The sequence below is a fragment of the Nipponia nippon genome, unplaced genomic scaffold (assembly GCF_047370975.1).
Source record: "Nipponia nippon isolate SJK-2023a ecotype South Korea unplaced genomic scaffold, ASM4737097v1 scaffold_10, whole genome shotgun sequence".
Taxonomy (NCBI): Eukaryota; Metazoa; Chordata; class Aves; order Pelecaniformes; family Threskiornithidae; genus Nipponia; species Nipponia nippon.
In genome coordinates, this window is record NW_028262291.1 from 284,755 (window position 1) to 303,800 (window position 19,046).

General features: G+C 53.8%; 1 protein-coding gene across 1 annotated transcript; it reads right to left on the bottom strand.

Moving 5' to 3' along the window:
• Positions 1-1,377: 1,377 nt before the first annotated feature.
• LOC104011419 (inner centromere protein-like) lies at positions 1,378-18,836 on the bottom strand. Its single transcript, XM_087739155.1, has 19 exons — positions 18,498-18,836; positions 18,059-18,172; positions 14,751-15,415; positions 13,563-13,614; positions 12,841-12,874; positions 11,569-11,668; positions 10,741-10,831; positions 9,491-9,626; positions 9,280-9,414; positions 8,705-8,716; positions 7,989-8,098; positions 7,501-7,612; positions 6,103-6,213; positions 5,628-5,758; positions 5,348-5,426; positions 4,299-4,406; positions 3,964-4,074; positions 2,239-2,395; positions 1,378-1,676 (listed from the first exon to the last, which is right to left on the bottom strand). Exons 1-19 carry the CDS (start codon positions 18,632-18,634, stop codon positions 1,471-1,473), a joined length of 2,601 nt encoding a protein of 866 aa, XP_087595281.1. The 5' UTR covers positions 18,635-18,836; the 3' UTR covers positions 1,378-1,470.
• Positions 18,837-19,046: the final 210 nt, after the last annotated feature.

Here is a 19,046-nt window from a genome sequence, read left to right on the forward strand (position 1 = left end):
CCGAGACACTTGCAAACTCTTCTAAACCACTCAAAACCCTCCAAGCCCATGATAAAGCTCCACAAAACCACTCTGACCAGCTTGAAGCCTCCTCTGAAGGGAGGTAAGCAGGCCTAGAGAGGTCTGAACAGGTCCAGGGCCACATTTCTGTATTTGCTCTTGGCAGCCTGCAGCTGGAGGTCAGGGGAAGGAGACCTTGTGGCACCAGCCCATGGGGACAGCGCAGGGCTGCACCGGCAAGGGACAGAGGGACAGAGGGACAGGGACCCTCCTCCTCCTCGAGGCTGGCTCACAGCTCTGATCACCCAGAGAAAGTAAACAGCCCCAACCCTCTACCTGCACAAGGGATCCCAGAGCAACACATCCCATCGCCTAAGGCGGGACAGAGTCCCTCCGCTGTGTTCACGTTTGTGCTAGGCAGCACAGCCCGAGAAGCGAGAACTGAAAAAAGGAAGGAAAGGTTATTATGGCGAGTGTGGGACTTGGCTCTGGCTCGGGGACTTTCCCTTTTCATCTAAGCATCTTCCTCGTTGCTACTGTCAGCAGGGTTTAGTGACCGAATCGCTCTTGGAACGCCGCAAGGGTGGCCAAGACACAGCACGGGCGCACAGCTGCCCCCACGCAGCTCTGCGGGGCCTTGGGACGCTCCGTGGCCGCCCCGGCGTGCCGTAGCCGGCCCCAGGCAGCTGCTTGCCCGGGCTCGGGATGCGCCGCAGGAGCCAGGAGCTGCCTGCTGCCGCTGAGCGGGCCCCGGGGTGCGCACGGGCAGGGGGGCACGCAGCAGGTGACACCGACGCGGCCCTAAGGAAATCATTTTACTGCTTACCCTTTCCAAGCCACGACTTCCAAATAAATCTGCCTCCTGCCCACACAGGACGGTACGCTAAAGCCTCCTAGAAAAACAGGACCAAGAACTTAGCCTGGGCTTCGTTTTTCCTTTAGGAAAGAAGAGAACAGTGACAAGACATTTAGACATTGTTTAACTGTCCAAGCAGATTTTCCTAACTGCAGGAAAAAAAGATTCCAGCTCAGAGTAACAAGAAGTCACAAGAATTCTTGAAGGAAAACTACTTGCAGGTAGAAGCAGTGTTAAATACATAAATATAGTAGAGAGTGGTTTATAAAAACATTACCCCCTCAGGTTGATTAAAAAATTTGATCTTCCTCGCAGCAGTTTCATAGCTTCCTGGTGTAAGATTCTGCAAACGATCTGAAGGAACACCTAACGGTGCAACATCATGCCTTCCAACATCTGTGTCCTCACTTGCAGAAACCACAGCCGTCACGACCTCAAATCGGCCATCCAGGAGCATCATCCCACCATGAGGGCCACAAACACTGACGGAGTGTTTATTGCAACAGGGTTTTATTAAATATTTTTATTTTTGTTAAAAGAAAAGGCTTAAAATTGTAAACACGCTGCATGCTAAGAAAACACAAACTGATACACCATATTGTCACTTTGTTTTCTCAGTTTTTGAAGTTGCAAGACGGGCCACAGGCGGATTTGGTCTCAGGCGGGGAATGCCAAACTGCTGAGCTCGTGCGCTTGAAGTATCGAGGCTTGCTCTTGCCAAAAATATCCTCCAGCTTAGGGCTTGGGATTAGCCCAAAGAGTTGGTCGACATTCACTGGGTGATAGTACTGGTGTAAAATGGCTTGGTTGAGCTGAGAGCCTGTGGGAACAACCACACCAGAGAAGCAGACTCATTACAAGCAAGTTTTCAGTGCTCTGCTTAAGGCGCCCGCTCCCTCGGAGCCTGCAGGACGGCTGGTCTTCTTGCATGCTTGAAAAAACTATCTCCTACCAGTACCGTGAGTGCGATTAACAGTTTTCCTGCCGGTTGCAAAGCTTTGAGCCCCACACCCACCTTCAGGTTGCCAGCAGCGCTCGTTTTAAGTTACTCAGTGCACTAGACGTATCCCAAACCCGCCCCACCTTGGCTTCCCTCCCGAGGATGGGCTGCCTCATTACTGGTGAGCCCGCACCGTTCTCTTCACACCCTCGGATCCGAACGCACGCGTGGAGGTCTTTGGTTTAACTTCGACACAACAGCACTTGCAGGAAAGCAGCTCCAGTCCCCCTCACCGGTCCGAGCCAGCGGCTGCCAGCGCTGCCGAAGCCTCTGCGCTCCTGGACTGGGCTTTGGGGAGGCTGAGATTGCACCAGGTGCATCTGGAAAGCACCAGCTCCCCAGGGAAGGAACGCAAGGCAGCCGAACCAAACTCGGCACCTACCATCAGCCCAGGCGGGGACAGGCTTCCGAGGTTCATTCTCATCATCTGTGGAGTCATCGCTGTTCAGATCCATCCCGTAGTTATTTTCGTTTACCTTTGGGGATCTGGATTCCTTTGTGCCCTTTGGGGGCCCTAAGTGGGACGTGGAGGTAGATTTCTGAAAGCACAGAGGCAGCGTTGGTTAGAGCGGGAAGCAGCCCTTCCAGCCTGGCGGGAGAGCTTGCCCCGCCAGCGCAGGCGGACGACCAGAGCCTCCGCAGGCGTCGCAAAGCGCTGGCACCAGCGAGACGAACAGACTGCGCTAAGGTCCCAGCTCGGATCCCACAGCAGGATGCTGTTAAGGCATGCAGACAGTACCCTCGCACCGCGCACGAGCCGCGAGCCGAGTTCCCAATGCCACATGCTGGGCAAGGAACCTCACTCTAAAGGGAAGGTAGCCAGAAACCAGAGCTGACAGCCGACTTTCTAGAGCAGATGCATCATTCACACTCATTTTCATCCCTAGTTCAAAAAGCGGGAGAGCCAAGGTCACCCACCTGTGTATGGGAAGCCTCTGATCTCCACGTTAACTGGAACAGCTATAATACTCCTACCTGACAGGTACCTTGGGTTGAGTTTTTCAGTAAAACCCAGAAGGGCTCAAATCCTTTTGGCTTTTTTTTTAGTGAACTTTGCTTTGAAACCATGGCCCCCCGATAGCCGAGCCGCAGCACAGAGCCGCGTGCTGCAGCAGGGACTGCAGACCGCGGAGCTGAAACAGCCGCTTGCCTACCCTGCAGCTCCCAGGAGGAGCCTGGGAAGAGCCAGGGCTCCCTTTCACGTTGAAGCTGCAGGTCAGAACAGCGCAACCCAAAGCTCGGAGACACCTCCTGGCTTCGCAGTGAGGAGCAGGGATGGCCAGAAGCCCCGAGAGTTGTACGGGAGTACCTAGAGGTGCTGACCAGAGAATAAACCAGGAGGCAAGCCTAATTCTGCAGGACTCTCTGCATTAAGGGAAGGCAGAAGTAATGCACACATCTGCACAAATACAAAAACTGCCACTGTGCTCAGTGACTCGATAACTACTTTTAACCCTTTTCTCCTCCTGTTTCTCATAGAAAAGCCTTAGAAGAGCGTACCATGCATGTCTAAGCACTTGGCTTTTGCAGACATGGCTCTACCGCTCAACCCTGTCACATCTTTCATGGCAGATCTGGTCTCATTCTCGAGAGCTCTGACGTGAGCCGCAGCGTGGAGAAGTCGAGCAGGAAGACGAGGAGCTAGTCAGCCCCAAGACAAGAGTTTCCCAGCAGAAGCAGCACTCAGACCTGTGAGCAGCTTTCCCTCCACCCCTGCAGCTCCAGGTCCGAGCAGCTCCAAGGCAAACCGGCTCCTGGAGAGCCGGCGGCCGGGGTGCGATGCCCCAGGGCCAGGCGGGCACTGCGGGCAGGCGGAGGCCCCAGGGCGTGCTGCCATCCTGCGGCCGCCTCCAGCATCTTGTTCAACGTAAACTTGTTTTTCCTTCAGGTTCCCCCTGTGCCGAGCTCTCGGCCAAGCACCCAAGACGACAGACATCCCCATGCTCTGCACAGATGCCTGTTAAACCCGACAGCCTACACTCTAGGACTTCATGTCCTGCTCCATCCCTGACGGATAATAAATCCGCAGGCTGGCTCCAAACCACAGGAGCCAATTAGACACCACAGACTCATTTTATTTAAGGGCTCTGCTGGAATCAGGACTCACCTTTACGGTTTCGCTCAGCCATGTGCCAGAGGCAGCAGTCAACGCTTCTGGTTGCTTGGTTTTTTTCACCTCTCCCAGCTGCTGCTGAGGCTGCTGCAGACCATCTTCCTCCTGTTAACACGCAAGAATTAAGTCATTTTTCATTCATGTTCACCCAAGCAAAACAGCCAGACTATCTCTGGAACCGAGCCGTATTTTCTAGGGCTCTTGCAAAAAATCCTCAGTCCCTCTGTGTCTTCTTCTGCAGAAGAAAACCAAATCCAAGACACAAAGATAAAGCGACTCCTGTCTTTCCTCACATCCAGATCAACAAGGTCGCTAGAGCCCACGCTCACCTTTGCCCCTTTGAGCCAGGAATTAGAAGCCATGGCAATGGATTCTGGTTGCTTGGCTCTCTTCTCCTGCCCAGGCTGCTGGTGCAGCAATTTTGGGCTCTCTTCCTCCTAATAAAGAGGAAAAAAAAATTCACTGCTTAAGCTCCTTTCCAACCCAAACCACTTTATCCAGGAGTTTCTTCTCCCATACGACTCGGTAGGGAAGGGCTGACAGGAGGGCAAGAGCAGCAGGCACTTTGAATTGTACTCAGCTTCTCTTATCTGGAAGAGCTTTGCTGTGGCTCACTCCAGCCCGGTTGCTGGCAACATATGAAGAATTTAGACCTTCATTAAAATTATACAGCCCAAACAGGAGTCTGAATGTCATGGACCTAGTGAGTAAGAGCAGCAAGAGCAAACAGAGAAGGAGGGATTTATCCTTCAGAGGAGTAGCATTTGGGGGGTTGATTTTTTTGCTAATGAAGACAGCAGAAGAAAGAGTAATGCTAAGAGTAGAAAGAGTGAAAAGAAAATGTTACTGTGATATTTTGAGACAAACAGCCTTGACTTTAAGCCACAACATTCTTTGTATAAATGCAAACGACGTTACATGAAGCCATATGATACCTGAAGTTTGTTATGGGGATCACATCCTCCAAATACAGTGAGTGAAGGTAGTAGAAAAAAAATAAACCTCTTACTAATTTCCATATTCATTTAAGTATCAGTGAACACCATTTGGAGGTGTTCTTCAAAGTGCCATTGTATGTCTGTCATCCATCTTGTGATGGGGCTGAGAAGGCTCACCTGTTAACAAGAAAAGAGTCAACCCCAACTTTATCAACAGAGTTGGCTTATTCTTGCAGAAACCCCAGCTCCTTACAATAACACGTTGGGCTCATCATCAGTTTTATTCTATTTGTTCCTCTAAATAACATAATAGCGAATGTTAAAACCTTAACAGTAACACAGCACTTGGAAAACAAGCGTGATTGTAAAATAAGTCGTGTATCCTATGCCTCACTAGTTTACAACAGAGAAGTCGTTCCAAGACCACTTCAATTCCCCACCTTTATGTTCTTTTCAGCAAGCACTGCCGACTCCAGCTGCAGCTGGGGGGCCTTCTCTTTCCCTCGCTGGATGTGATCCCTGGGGAAAAAAACCCTATAATTTAGTTATAGAGGAAAGCATCTCTGCCTTCCCCTCACAGCCTCTTGCTTCAGTACCCCACACCTTTGGGACGGCCTGACGCTCACACCAGTCTCCCAGTTTCAGCAATACTATTTATATGTACTGCTTCACCGTGCCTGTTGCCATGTCCCCTCCTCCAGGACAGAAACAAGCTAATACCTCTCCTTCACGTGTTCCACCTGATGCTGCTCTATAAGATTTTTCAGTTCCAAGACTTTCTTTCCTTTTTCTTTCACTTCATCCTCTCTCCTTTTCTGCAGTGGTTCTTGCTGCTCAAATTCATCTTCCTCCTGAAGAAGAAAGAAGGAAACCCTTGCAACCTTCCAGCTCAAGTGGGGAAAGCTGGGAGGATACGAAGCGAATGCTTTGAGACAACCTGTGCTTGTTATATCCCATTCTTACCTTCCACGGCCTGCCTACCAGTTGGGTGGTCTCTCCCTTCTGTCCCCCCAGGTACATTTGTGTTCAAACCCAACATCAACCGTCAAGACAGAAACCTTGCAGCACGGACCCACAAATCCCCGCAGCAGGAGAGGCAGAAACCTTTCCCTGTCCCACCAGCTGGAACAGGGCATGGGCTCCCTGCTGCTCCTTTCCTTTTCTACACGCAGGAGGGACCTAGAGTTGCTCTTACCGCCCTCAGCGCTTTCTGCTTCCATGCATCAGCTTCCCCATTCTTCTTCGACAGTTTTTTCTTGCTCCGCTCCTCTGCCACTTTCTCTTCCCGCACTTGCGAGAGGCGCACCTGAGAAAGCCACAGGCGTCTGCTCGCCGCCCCGAGGACAGACCTCGCAGCCTTGTCCAAGTGGAGGACGGGGACTGCTTCTGAAGTCTGAAGCCTGCGATATTCCAGGTCCTAATGAGACCGAGAACCCAACACCCAGCAAGCGGCACATGTGCATTGGATTTAGCGCCAACCTCAAGCAGCAAACCCACCACTTACTACAGGCCATGTGAAGAGACACCCATCGCTTGGAGCGACAGGAGAAAGGAGCAAAGAGACCATTCCACAACCCAAAATACATGCTTCCATCCTGTAAGCGATTCTCTGCGGAACAAGGGGATCTAGCATCTGGTTTCCGCTTTGCCTGCGGTGCTGCCGTCAACTAACTGAACTGCGGCATGAACTGGGGATGCGAAAGCTGCCTGAGCCGCAGAGACACAGTTCCCTCACCTGAGCTGTCTGTCCCAGTAAAAGCACTAGCATGCCCGCAGCAGCAGACGAGCCAGGGCTGAGCGTACTTTTGGCCACTCGGGTTTTGGGAAAGGCTGAAAGGAGCACGATGCCTTTGTTTTCTAAGGCTGACCCTCTCCAAAGGTCACTTTAGTCCACCCCCCCAAAATGAGCAACCATTCTTCTCCCAAAGGCTGCAAGGACTCCGGGCCAGTCAGGCACAGCCTCCCTCAATCCTGTAGAACCTGCACGGTTGTACAAAAGCAGCAATGCTGTCTGCATGCAGCCAGTAACAGACCGTCCTAGCGTGCTCTTCACCTTCTACCTGTCCTCAAGAGGGCCAGACAAGGCTTTAAAAAACAAACACGACACAAATACATGCAGAGCCAAGTCTACTAGTCATGAGCATCCCTTGCATGCCTGGTAGCTGTTCTTTCCCACCACGGTTTTGCAATCCCCTGCAAGCACCGTGGCTTCACTGTCTGTAATGTTTTGTGCGAACAGCTCACTCTGAGTGCACTGTAAGCTGCGTAAGGCTGCCTCACCTGCAGGGCCTGTTCACAGGACAGTCAAGGGATGCTGCCACATTCCTTGAACGCAGAGCACCATAAACACTGCATGTCAGAACAGGAATGTTTAGAACCACTGCAGAGGTACGGAGAACAAAAGCCTCCTCTTGTCAGACAGAGTTTCAGTGTCTCTGATGCAGACTTACCCACCACCCGATTAGTCACCGTCAGCAGCAATCCTGTGCTTGCACGTATCGTGCCAGGGGCCTCTTTGCACCCTCTTGGTCTCACGGCTCACCGAGATAATGCCACTGTACGGAGCGGTCCAAAGCTCGGTCAGCCTTCTTACCTTCTCATCATTCTGTAAAATCCTCTGCTCCATCCGCTTTTTCTTCTCTTCTTCCATTTGTTCCACCCGCTCCCGAGCCTGCAGTGCCTTCCTCAGACGCTCTTCCCTCTTCCTGTGCAGTGTGCGTGCAAGAGGGGCTTGTTAGCTTTGTCTGCTCTAGCACAGAGGATGATGGGGGAACAGGGACTTGCCATGGTAATTGGGGAAAACAGTTCTTTTGCTCGCCTTGCTTTGGCTGAGCTTAGCCTCAGCTCACTTTTGGATTAAGTTCAGACATTGGCAGGTGCTTTGCACCAATGCAGTTCTTACTGCAGTGAGCCATGAGCAGCAGCGCTCTGGGTGCCCAGGCAGCATCACTTGCAAAACGCTCCTTCCAAGTGGGAGGCACAGAGCACGGTACGGCGGTGCTGCCTGCCTGGCAGGCAAGGCCTCCGAGGCAATTCTGTGCTGAACCAGGGAAGGAACAGGAGGCAAGGGACCCAACTCACTGCTTCATTTCTGCCTGCCGCCGTCTCTTTTCCTCCTCCACTTTCTTTCTCCTCTGTTCCTCAGCCTCCTGCTTCTTCCTGAGGCTCTCCAGTCTCTGCCGCTCCTTCTCCTGAAGGGAGATGAGTTCAGACTATACCAATTGCTGGGGCCTGTTTCTACCCTCAGGCTGCTTATGCAGAGGCAGCTAGAGGCTAGGCAGCCTGCTAAACAAAGAAGTCACTGTCATATTCACCCACACACCAGGATGGGAAGTGAATAGTAGGGAAGAAACAACGCAGGTTTGGCAACAGTGCTTATTCAACTAATACGAGCAGAAGAGTCACAGGTACAAGAGGGAAACACCTCAGTCCTTCAGCTGTAGAGAATATGTTTAGGCAAGGACGAGCACACTCCTGCCATAGGGGACCACCCGTAGCAAATGCTCCTCGCCTGGGACGGTGTTACCGACACCAGCAGCTGGGAGAAGGGGGGAGAAGGGGCACAGTGCAAGTCGTCATGCTTAGAGGCCAAAAGGTTTCCTAGCAGTTCCCAGCCCCAGCAGAACACACCTGCAAAGAGATCCTGCCACCTCACCACCAGTGTGGCCAGTTTACTTATTTGGACAGAGAGCTGCATGGATGCCAGTGTGAGGGGAGAGAGCTGTCCGTGCCCGTGAGGCCAGAAGCACAGCCATTATAATCTTCCAGCCCCCACGGTTAAGGGTGTCATTACTTACAACAAAGTCTCCCTGTAGAGAAGAAACATAAAAAATGAATAAGGGTTTGGAAGTAACTAGAACCCCCCTTCCTAGCACACCAACCCTGTTCTTCGCTGCAATTCCTCACCAGCATGTGGTAGGGAACCCGCTGCCTGACCCCACACTGCCTGTGTCTTTCAGCCCTGCAGCCAGTTATGCAGGACAGAAGGGCAGACCCCACAGCAAAGAGAGAAGCTTCCCACTTTCCTATGGTTCAACAGTCCCAGAATATAAAGTGTTTCTGCTGACTATAGACAGAGCAACTGAGACTTCTCTGCACATGAGGAAGGTTTGAGTATTGCTGCTAAAGACCCCCGGCCAAGAACAGTGTGCGTGGACAGACCACGCAAGGCAACACCAACCAGTTTCCCTCCCCTGGGGAAGCTGAAGTAGAATTGTGAGCCCAGTTTGCTACGAGGACCTGCACCGATCCATGGTAGCAGGCAGAACTAGGAATATGTTTACGCTTTGCTAAGCAAACAGTCCCTCCTGCCGCTCCCCCAAACTGAGTCCCCTCCTCCAGCCCTGCGAGGGAAGGTGGGACTCCGACGCACCTTAAGATCAGGTCGGGTGGGAGTATTGCGTTTGATGAAGTTCTTTATGACACCCCCGCGTCCTGTGGGCCCCGGGCTCGCGAGCAGCTGGTTTCGCTGCACAGCCTGCAGGAAGTTTTTCAATGGTCTAACAACCTAAGAGGAGAAGACGGAGGGAAGTCAGTACCTGCCAGGGAAAGGGAGGCAAGGAAGGGCCGTGGCACCCGCTCACCTTGCTAGCCGGAGAGGAGGAAGGTGGAGTCTGGTTTGCTGAACTCTTGTGCTTGTCACCCAAAGGGGAAAGGGTGTGACCCCCTGGCTGCTGCCCATTCCATATAACCCCCATTGCTTGTTTATAGCTTCTCGTCCTGACGGCATTAAGAAGAGGCACATTAGGTGACCAGCACGCTCCCCAGTCTGGCCAGAAGCGTTCGCTTGCTGTTACAGACTTCCCTCTGCCTGCTCGCTGCCAGCAGAGGACACGGGACTCCTACGAACTCAGTCGGCCCTGGGGCGGGCGCACCACCCAGTCGTGACTGAGGACGGGAAAGGCACGCGACAGCGTGGCAGGGGAACACCCGTGTTCCAGAGCGGCAACGTACAGCGTCACACTCGCTCTCCTCCTCCGCTCCGAGTCCCGGGGAGCAAGAAGTCTTTGTTATATCTGGCATTAACAGCACAAGACAGACGCAACCCCTGTGCGTTCGCAACTACCCAGCCCAGCTACCTCACTGGCAGGGCTTCTCAGGCTTTATAAATACTTTGGACACTCACAGATTTATCTGTATCAGAAGTGACTTCACCTGCATCCCCTCATTGCAGGGAAAAACAGGGGGGGCTGCTTCACTGCACAATCAGGGCCCCATCCAGCAGCAGCCCTGAGGAAAGCTGCAGATCCTGACCCATCACACCGTGCTAAGCATCCATGTAAGAACAGAGGTTGCTGATTTTCCCCTTCCCATCCACTACCCACAGCAAATTCACCCCAGCAAAGCCAGGACAGGAGTCCGAGGGCAAAGCTAAAAGCAGGCGAAATCTCACGTGAAACACCAGCAATACAAGCAGTGAGGAAACAAGTCAGGTATTCCAGACACTTGCACAAGATAAAAATAAATACGTCAGTCACCTTCTCACGTTGCCTTCTGAAACTACTCCCGGACCACCCCTTTTTGAACCATGCAGAGTCACGTCTAAGCTGCGAGTTAACCACGCTACCTTAGTCCCCTTTGCGGGTTTGTGCATGAGCTCACGTGCCTGCTTCCCAAGCCAGACCTGGGTCCCAGACGCAAACAAGGCTCAAGAGGTCACAAGGAACTCCCGGCAGACAAGATTTGGCCAAAGGTTTCAAAACTACATTGGAAGGGGGAGTCGGGGGGAAGGTAGGGAAACAAACACCCAAAGCTTTTTAAAACAAATTACTTAAAAGGCCCAAGTCCTTCCAGACCACTGGCTCACTCCTCCCTCCTTGCAAATGTCTCATACCAGATGCGTGAGGGATTCTCCTGGGACTTGGCACAGTGGGGCTGTTCCTGGTTCTTGTTCTGGTGTTCGCTGTTTGGATTTACACAGCTTCCTGTGAAGAAATCTGTAGTTAGCACCACGTGCAAGGCATCCCGCAGGGCTCCGATTCTTGTCTCCAGCTCTCCTGTGCTCGGAGCCCTGTAGCATGTAACCAAACTGAGAAACCAGAAGCCGGGATGGCTCCCTGGATCATCAGTGCTGTATACGCACACCGGGACGCGTGCTGTAGTACCCATCCTGTGCAGACCCTTCTGAACAGGCACAGCCTGTCTCACCAAAAGTCCTCCAGCTGCTCTTCCCGCCACTCCAGCTACAGCTGCTTATCAGATCCTACGGTTCCCGTGGGGGATAGACAAAAAGCCCGAATCTCTCCCTCTCCTTGCTTTGGGGCACAGTAAATAAACGGGACCTGCAAATCCTCACATAATGTAAACCCAGAGGAAAGGGGTGTCGGGGAGCTTTAACAGAGCATTACATTATGTGGAAGACTCCAGGTCTAAGAGCAATCTCCTTCCAAAGTGTCCCCACTTACTCGTTATGCAGGCTGACGTTGGACAGGACAGCATTTGTCTCAGGGCTTGGACATGTTTCCAAGATGTCCTTGCTTATCTAATTGCATGTCTCACCTCTTCAGGAGATCAAAAGTTTACTTGAAAAATTACCTTGACTGGTCAGAGGTGGTTTTGTTTCAACGCGAGTCCCAGATCTCCCACAAACCCTTATGCTGACTCCCTGGTCTGTGTGTCTTTGGGGCTTCATGCAAGAAAAGCAAAACCAACTCAAAGTTACCTTCATTGTTCCCTGCCTGCTGCTCAGGAGGAGAAAAGCGCTGGGCAGGAGGGCTGGCAGCTTGCATACTTTTGCTTGAAACGAGGACATCTTCAGGACTCTGCAGGAAAAGAAAACAAGCATCCTCTTAGCACAGTTGCTCCAAAGAACAAGGCTACCACGGACCTGCTGCCCCGAAAAAGCCAGTCACTTCCAACTGCAATCCAGCTGCTAGGCTAGCACCTGCTTCTCCCTCGACTAGAGCTGTGCTGCACGGACGCTGACTGCCCCATTTCAGCAACAGGGGCTCTGCTCCTGAAACACCAGCCTCCGCAGGCAGGACAGTTGCCCAGCACTTCTCAACCAGAGCAGGAGCTTTACTGAGCCTGGACTTCAAAGTCAAAGTGCCTCGAGAATGACAGGCAGCTTCTACACCCCTTGGAGACACCAGTTTTCAAACTACGGATATTCCAGTCCTGAAAGAAAGACGAGAGCCTGTACCGTGTCTCAGGTTACAAGGCCGTTAGGCACTTTAAGTACCATTACGGTATATTCCCAGGAGGACAAGCAAAAAAGTCGCTGCAGCGCAACACCCTACCGTGTTACGAGGCTGCCCGTACACAGGCCGTGCTTTCCCCTACCTGCTAAGCCACCGCCACCGCGATCCAGAGCAGAGCCACCTGCCCCTTCCCGCTGCCGCTGCTGCTTCCCCACGGCAGCAGGGAGCTGCTCCGGAGCAGAGCCCACCCCTCTCTGCTGGACTGGTTTTCACCTCGGCTCTCGCAGCACAACCCCGCAGGAAGCTTTTGCCAGCTCAAAGGCGGGGATGGGTTTCTTTGTCCTGCCAGCACTGCAGGCTTACGCTGGCTTGTTGTGTACATCGCCTCGGCGGCCAAGGAAAGCACATCAACTTGAACTGCCCTCCTGCTTTTTGTAGCTCAGACCAGCTGTGCAACAGAGACAGGCTCAGAATACACAGTCAGTTACCATGCCCAGCTGACAGGCAAAAGCTTGCTGACTCCCGGGAACCTGGCCAAGCACCTCCAAAAACTCCGTCTTGAAGAGGCCTTATCACGGCACAAAATGTCTCTGCCCACCAGGAGCCGAGCACCAGCCGGCCTAACCAGCTGCCTAAGCTGTCCAACTCAGCAGCGCCTTCGCTGAGCTCGAAGGGACGCGACAGAACGATGCCTCGGCCACGTTCCCTGCTTGCGGTGGCAACGCTCAGCAAAAGGTATCAACCCAGGCAAGATGTCCAGACAAATAGTGTGTAGGTTGTTCCTTAGAACTTACCTTTTCACTTGGGGGATTCAGTTCCAGTCCAGGTCTGTAAAAGAAGAGCTATTTTAATTATTTCAACTCTCTGAAGGGTGAGTTACAGGTGATAAAAGCATGATGGAGCCAGCATATGGGACCCCAAGGGAAGTGCGGATAAATCTAAGTGTATCCAGAGCCACAAGCCTGTTTCAGCCAGGCCGTGCAGAGGTGGAGCTGTAAATTCTTCTGACGGACCGTTCCGTTGCATTACTGAACACCGCGCTGATGAGCTTTGTCCCCTTCTGCCGAACTTCCAGGTAGCAGGCACAAAGGAAGCTCTGCCAGCCTTCGCCCGAGCTTTGCCCGTCCACCTTTCAGCTCAGGCCAGAGCTGACCGACCTCCGGCACCACCAGGCGTTCGGAGGCTGGTCACAGCCAGGAATCCCGGGACATAACTCGCGTGATGCCAGCCCACACGAGGCAGGGCAACTGCTGGCAGGCTCCCAGGCCTGATGGCATAGGCTGGACCCCCGCTACCGCAGTGATTAACCTCACCCTGCGCCAAACAGGCTTCTGAAAAGGAAGGGCTGCGCCTGAACAGCACAAACTTCGACATATCAACCAGCCCCAGGTGACAACATCACCTAAACAGTCCGTTACAAAACCAGTCCTATATCTGTAATATAAAAGCGACCCATATAGCTTCCTTGCAGGGTTTTCTGTGGTTCCTTCCTGCCTGCTTTACATGGTAGCCTCACCTCATGCTGCTGGTCACATCTTCTTCCACAAAAACCTCCAAGGAGCTTTGACCTGGAGGAGAAGAACATAAGCTAGCTCGGGGATTTCATCCCGAGGCTTCCCAACAGCAGCAACGTGTGCGTGGTAGAGCTCAGGTCTCTGTGCAGGCTTTCCTCCCAGGGAACACGCCGATTGCTCATCTCAGCTTTCCACACCAGCACTACCACCTCCCTCAAGTGTCACTGACAAACTGGTGTAGGCTGGGAAGGCAGAGAGCTGAAGCAGCAGCTCCTCTGCCTGCAGACTGCTCCAGCTGCACAAACACGCTCTTGCCTGTGTCAGAGATAGCGTTTCCCAGTCAATTGACTTCAGCTCCTGCCTCCCTACACGGCTTTCTGCAGAGCTGTGGTGGATTTAGGCTGATTTCATTCCCCCCATAACACCACTTAGCTGAAAGTGTTATAACAAATGCCTAGATACAGCGTGACTCAAAGCTGACAAAACTAAATACCAAAGGCCTCAGTGCTCTATTAGAAGCCAATCTGACTTCAGAAGCAATGATTTTAGAACAGCCAAATAGCTAAACCTTCCGAGGAGCAGCGGGAAGAGAGGATTTGAGGAGTTCAGTGCTACCAGGGATAGCCTGGATTTCTGAATCTCGTTCCCTTCGATGACTGCGCTATTTGGTTCTCAGTCCATCCACTCTGTCTTCACCCAAAAAGCGTGTAAGTTCCTCTGCCAATTTCAGCCGAGTTTCAGGGGGTGGAGACATTTAGTTCCTATAGATTTTTTTGGAGAGCTGGCAGAAGACACTGAAATTAAAGCCCCTCCCCAGGGAATGCGATAGTCCCTTCTGATCGGCCAAACCGCACACGTGGCTAGAACCAGCCAGACCGCATTTTCCCCTTCCCTCTTGTCTTTTTGCCCATCCGCAACCTGCGTAACCCAGCCTCCAGTCCCCGTGCCCCAGCGGACGCTCCCTTCACCCGCTGCAGCAAAACACGGCCTGAGACGTGGTCCACAGCAGACGAGGACCTGCAGATCGTGCCCCGAAGGGGCGGCAGCCACAAGGGCTATCGACAAGGAGGCTAAGGGGAGCTGGGGACAGAGTTAATGCGGATGAGCAGCTCCACAGCTGCTTACTCCCCACACCGAAGCCGAGAAGCTGATGTAGCCAAATGAATGCACTCAGCAACTGAAAAACTTACAGCTCACTCTGCTGGAGGCAGAGGACGATTCTCGCGCCGCCGCCGCCTTCTTCGAAATGGCCCTGCTGATAGACCGCCGGATCATGCTCTCTCTTTTGCTGGCCAGTGAATATTTTTCTGCCAAGGAGGCCCTACGGCTCTTGTGGGGGCCACCCACAACGCGCCCAGAGCAACGGCGCGTTTTGGATCTCGCTGTAGTTGTTTTGCTGTCAGAGTCCTGGAAAAGCCCCTTTTCGAGGCCTTGAGGAGATCGATCTCCATTTCTAGCAGCCTTGGGAGTGGAGGTGCTTGCTCTTCTTTTGGGGGCCTCCTTCCCCTCCCTTGCCGCCTGGCCAGCGGGGATCTCGGTGACAGAAGAGGCATCGTGCCGCTCAGTGGCTGCGTCCCCCTCGGGCAGCTGCCCCCCCGTGACAGCCTGGCGGGCTGGGCCACGGCTCTCGGCGCCCCGCGGGCAGTCCTGACAACCCGCCTCTGCCACCGGACCCTGGGCCTCCGCGGGCCGTTTCCCAGCCAGCGCGGGGAGCTCAGTTTTAACCCTGTCCCGAGGCCCCGCCGCACCGCCGGGCACAGGCACCTCTTCCCCCTGACAGCCGGGGTTCTGGGGCTGCTCTTTGCTGTGGCGCCTTTGGGAACTTGGCTTGATGCTGCTTCTCCTTCTGGACAACCTTAAATAAAAACAATTTGAAATGAAGCCATGAAGAAGTCTCCTGCTCCCAAATCATTTTTAGAGAAAAAACAGAAGTTTTGAAGCGACCCTGTAGGCTTCTTCCCTCCACCGTTCCCCCTCGCAGCCCTTCTCCTATCACTGGTGAAACGCAGGAGCTGAACCTTGAGAGCTCACAGATGCGCTCTGGCAGATTTAGCTGGAACAACTTAGAAATTGCTGCTCTCTGCTGCCTGCGAGATGATTTTTTGCTGGACGTTACTGCTCTGTACCGCAGGCAGGAACGCCGGGCACACACCCGCACTGCAACCCTCCCAGCTGCCAGCCTGGCGTGCCGGGCTGACCCACAAGTAAAGGTTGTATCCTATGGACACAAACCGGCGGCTGAGGCACCAGGACGCTCGTGTCCCCGCAGCCAGTAACCCACAGCCCCAGGCGCAGCCGACACCAGGGGACAGCACAGTCATGCTGGCACAACAGCTCCACGCTGCTTGCCTTGAGCAAAGCACAGACATCCACACGGGGAGGGATTTGGGATCGAAGATATCACAGTCTCCCATGATCAGCTTGGCGTGGCGGCCTGCCCTGCAGGGATCTACAAGATCCCAGCCAGGAACAGAAGGCTCTGCCGCTCTCTGGCAGGCCGCTCAGTATCAAACACATCCCAAGCACTGAGAAAACACCCATGGCTCTAAAGGCAGAGTTTGTGAAGAGGCCGGGAAACACAGCCATGCTGCCACACGTGGCACCCGACAGCGTCATCCCGAGGAAGGCAACACAAAACACTGTACAGTCAGGACCCACAAATTCTTTGAATTACTGTTATTTAAGAGAAAAATGATTGGTACAGTAACTATCTCTAGCTCTATTGCTTCAGTTAAACCTGACCAACTACGGAGAGCCTTGGGGAGCTTCGGCACCGAAATCCTCTTTGCTCCGTTAGGAAACTTGCCACCAGAGGATGGAGCCACACACTTGATCAGCAAGTCAAGGAGATCAGGTGGGCAAATCCAAACCCAAAGGACAGCTTTGGCTGCCCAGAGGAAGGCGGCTTCCGATGCCAAAGCGACCCAGAGGTAGCCAGGTAAAGGGCAGAGACTGGAGACACAGAGGAAACGGAGAGCTAACGGGGAAGCGTGCACCAGCCAGAAAAGGCAGCTGAGAAAACCCAGCGCGGTGTAAGACAAGGTTTTCCAGCCCCTGGCGCAAGACCACCAGCAAGCAGTGACTTGTCCTCCTGCCAGCGTTCAAGTTGACACCCTCTGCCTCCCTCCAGCCTCGTTCTCTTAACTCCTCATTCTGACCTCCGGCAAGAGGAGGGACTTTTTGCTGGAATGAGCAAAAGATTACTAACTGGGAAACGCGTAGCTAACAATACGCTAAGAAACGGGTTGTAAAATACATACTGAGAAAAACAGAGCAAGGAGAAAAACAACAATGGCCTGGCCCCGCAGGATGGAGCACAACGTGCCGAACCACAGCACGACCTTCCTGTTGACAAGTGACCGCCCGCGCATTTTGTCGCATCAGCAGATCTTTCTCAAAACTAAGTTTAAATGAGGAAAAATACACGCAAGACTTGTCTTCTTCAGGGGAGCAATCCAGCTGCTACCTGGAGCCTAACAGCATGTCTTAAGAGCTCTCCCCGTTTAGATCTGCAACATTTTCTTCTCCTGCCCTCCTTCACCACACACACAAGCTTCCCACGCTTCCTTACTATTCTTGCTGTTCTCTCCATCCTCCCTGTCTGGTTTCTGACAGTCTTTTAGTTCTAACTCTTCCTGTCCAACTTCTGTGGGTTTTTCACCATGGTTATCAAAATTTCAGCGCCATAATGCATAAACGGTTACTACTGCGTGCCCAGTGACGAGGTTTGGGTCACCCTACAGCGACTGCCAGCGCGCCTACCCTCAGCCCGCGCTGCTCGGAAGGGACGGCTCCCAAACCGCCTCGCCGCTGAGCACCCAATCAGAGCAGATACGCAGTCGGCTACCACGAAGCGGTGGCACCGAGGAAGTTAATTAGCATCACAGCCACCCCTGACCACGCACACAATTAAATCATGCCCTACGCCACCCTGCCTTGGCATCTGTTTGCCGGCAACTGTTGTCTGCTTAGGACTAGTTTTAAAAACATCAAGTACAGCTGCTTCTAAGCAAATCCCTTGGAATTTCCACTTCGGTTTCACTGCTAATCCCTCTGAGCTCTTCTGCCTCCCAGCTCAAGCAACGACCGCAGACGCGCCGCCGCCGCGCGTCGCTGGCAGCAAGTTCCGCTCTCAGGGTCTCTCAGGCACCAGCACAAAGGTTTAGGGGGTGAACACCAATAGCAACCTCAGGTCAAAACCGTGCTGAAACAAAATCAAATCACACAGAAACGAAATTGAAACAGACAAGAAAATAGAATATTTATTATTGTTTCTAACCAGAAGAAACAAAAACGAAAGAGAAGGAAACCAGCCAACTCCATCCCAAACTTTCACAAGAAACAAACGTTGATTGGTCTTGACGTGCTCTTTTAAATGTATTTGCTAACTCAGGGAATAAAACAGCTATTTTATGTTCTTGCACATGTGGAAACAGTTACTATTTTGCTTCACTCCTAAACACCGTGTGGCGGGGCCAGAACAAACCGACTCGCCTACCTCCTCCTGTTTGGCTCCTTATTTTCATCTTTCAGGCAGGAGGACGGCCTTTTCTTGGGACGTCTCCTCTGTGATGGTGTTTTGGGCATTAACTGGGGCTCAGCCCCAAAGTTGCTGTTGAGCAGACAAATGCAGAAGGCAGATCGCTCCCCCGCTGCCTACAACGCTGCCCCCCACAACCTATCGCAAAACAGGGGCGCTCATCGAGAAAGAGGAGCCTTGGGTGCGAAACAAGCGAGGGAAAGGCACCGGCCGCGGGGCCCAGCCCCGGCTGCGGAACCCCCGGCCACGGCAGATCCCAGCCACGCAGCCGCGGGGCCCCCCCGCCCGCCGGGCCTCGCCCCAGCGCCGGCCCCCAGCAGCCGGGAGCGCCGGCCAGGCCCGGGGCTGGCGGCGGCGTGAGGCCGGCCCGCTCCCCGGGGACAGGGCGGGCCCCCACCTCTCCAGCATCCTCAGGCCCTGCTCCTCCACCTCCCGCAGCCAGGCCAAGTGCTTGTGCTCGGCATCGTGGAGGAAGCGGGAGAGCCGCTGCCCGCACACCGCCAGCAGCCCCGTGGGACCGGTAGCCTCCGCCATGGCCCTGCCTGAAACACACAGGGAGAGGCTGGCTAGCAGCCGGGGAGGGAAGGGAGGCGCCAGGCCCGCTTCCCGCCCGGAGCGGGGTGCGAGGGCAGGCCCGGAGCTTCGGCCCCGAAGGCCCCCGGGGCCCCGCCGCCTGCCGCCCCCCGAGGCGGAGCAGCCCTACGGCGCCCGGCCCCGTTCACCCCGCGCCCGCCGGACCCCACCGCACCGCGGTCTCCCGCTCTCGCCAATCACAGCGCCTGCCCCCCCGAGGCAGGGTCGCTTATTGGTCACTGCCCACATCCATCACTCCCCCACCGTTAAAGCCCCACAGCCTATTTGCCTGCCCCTTCAAGCCCCGCCTTCCAAACCGAGTCCTCCGCGGCCACAGAGGCCGGCGAGCAGAGGGGAGCCGATTTTGAGCGCT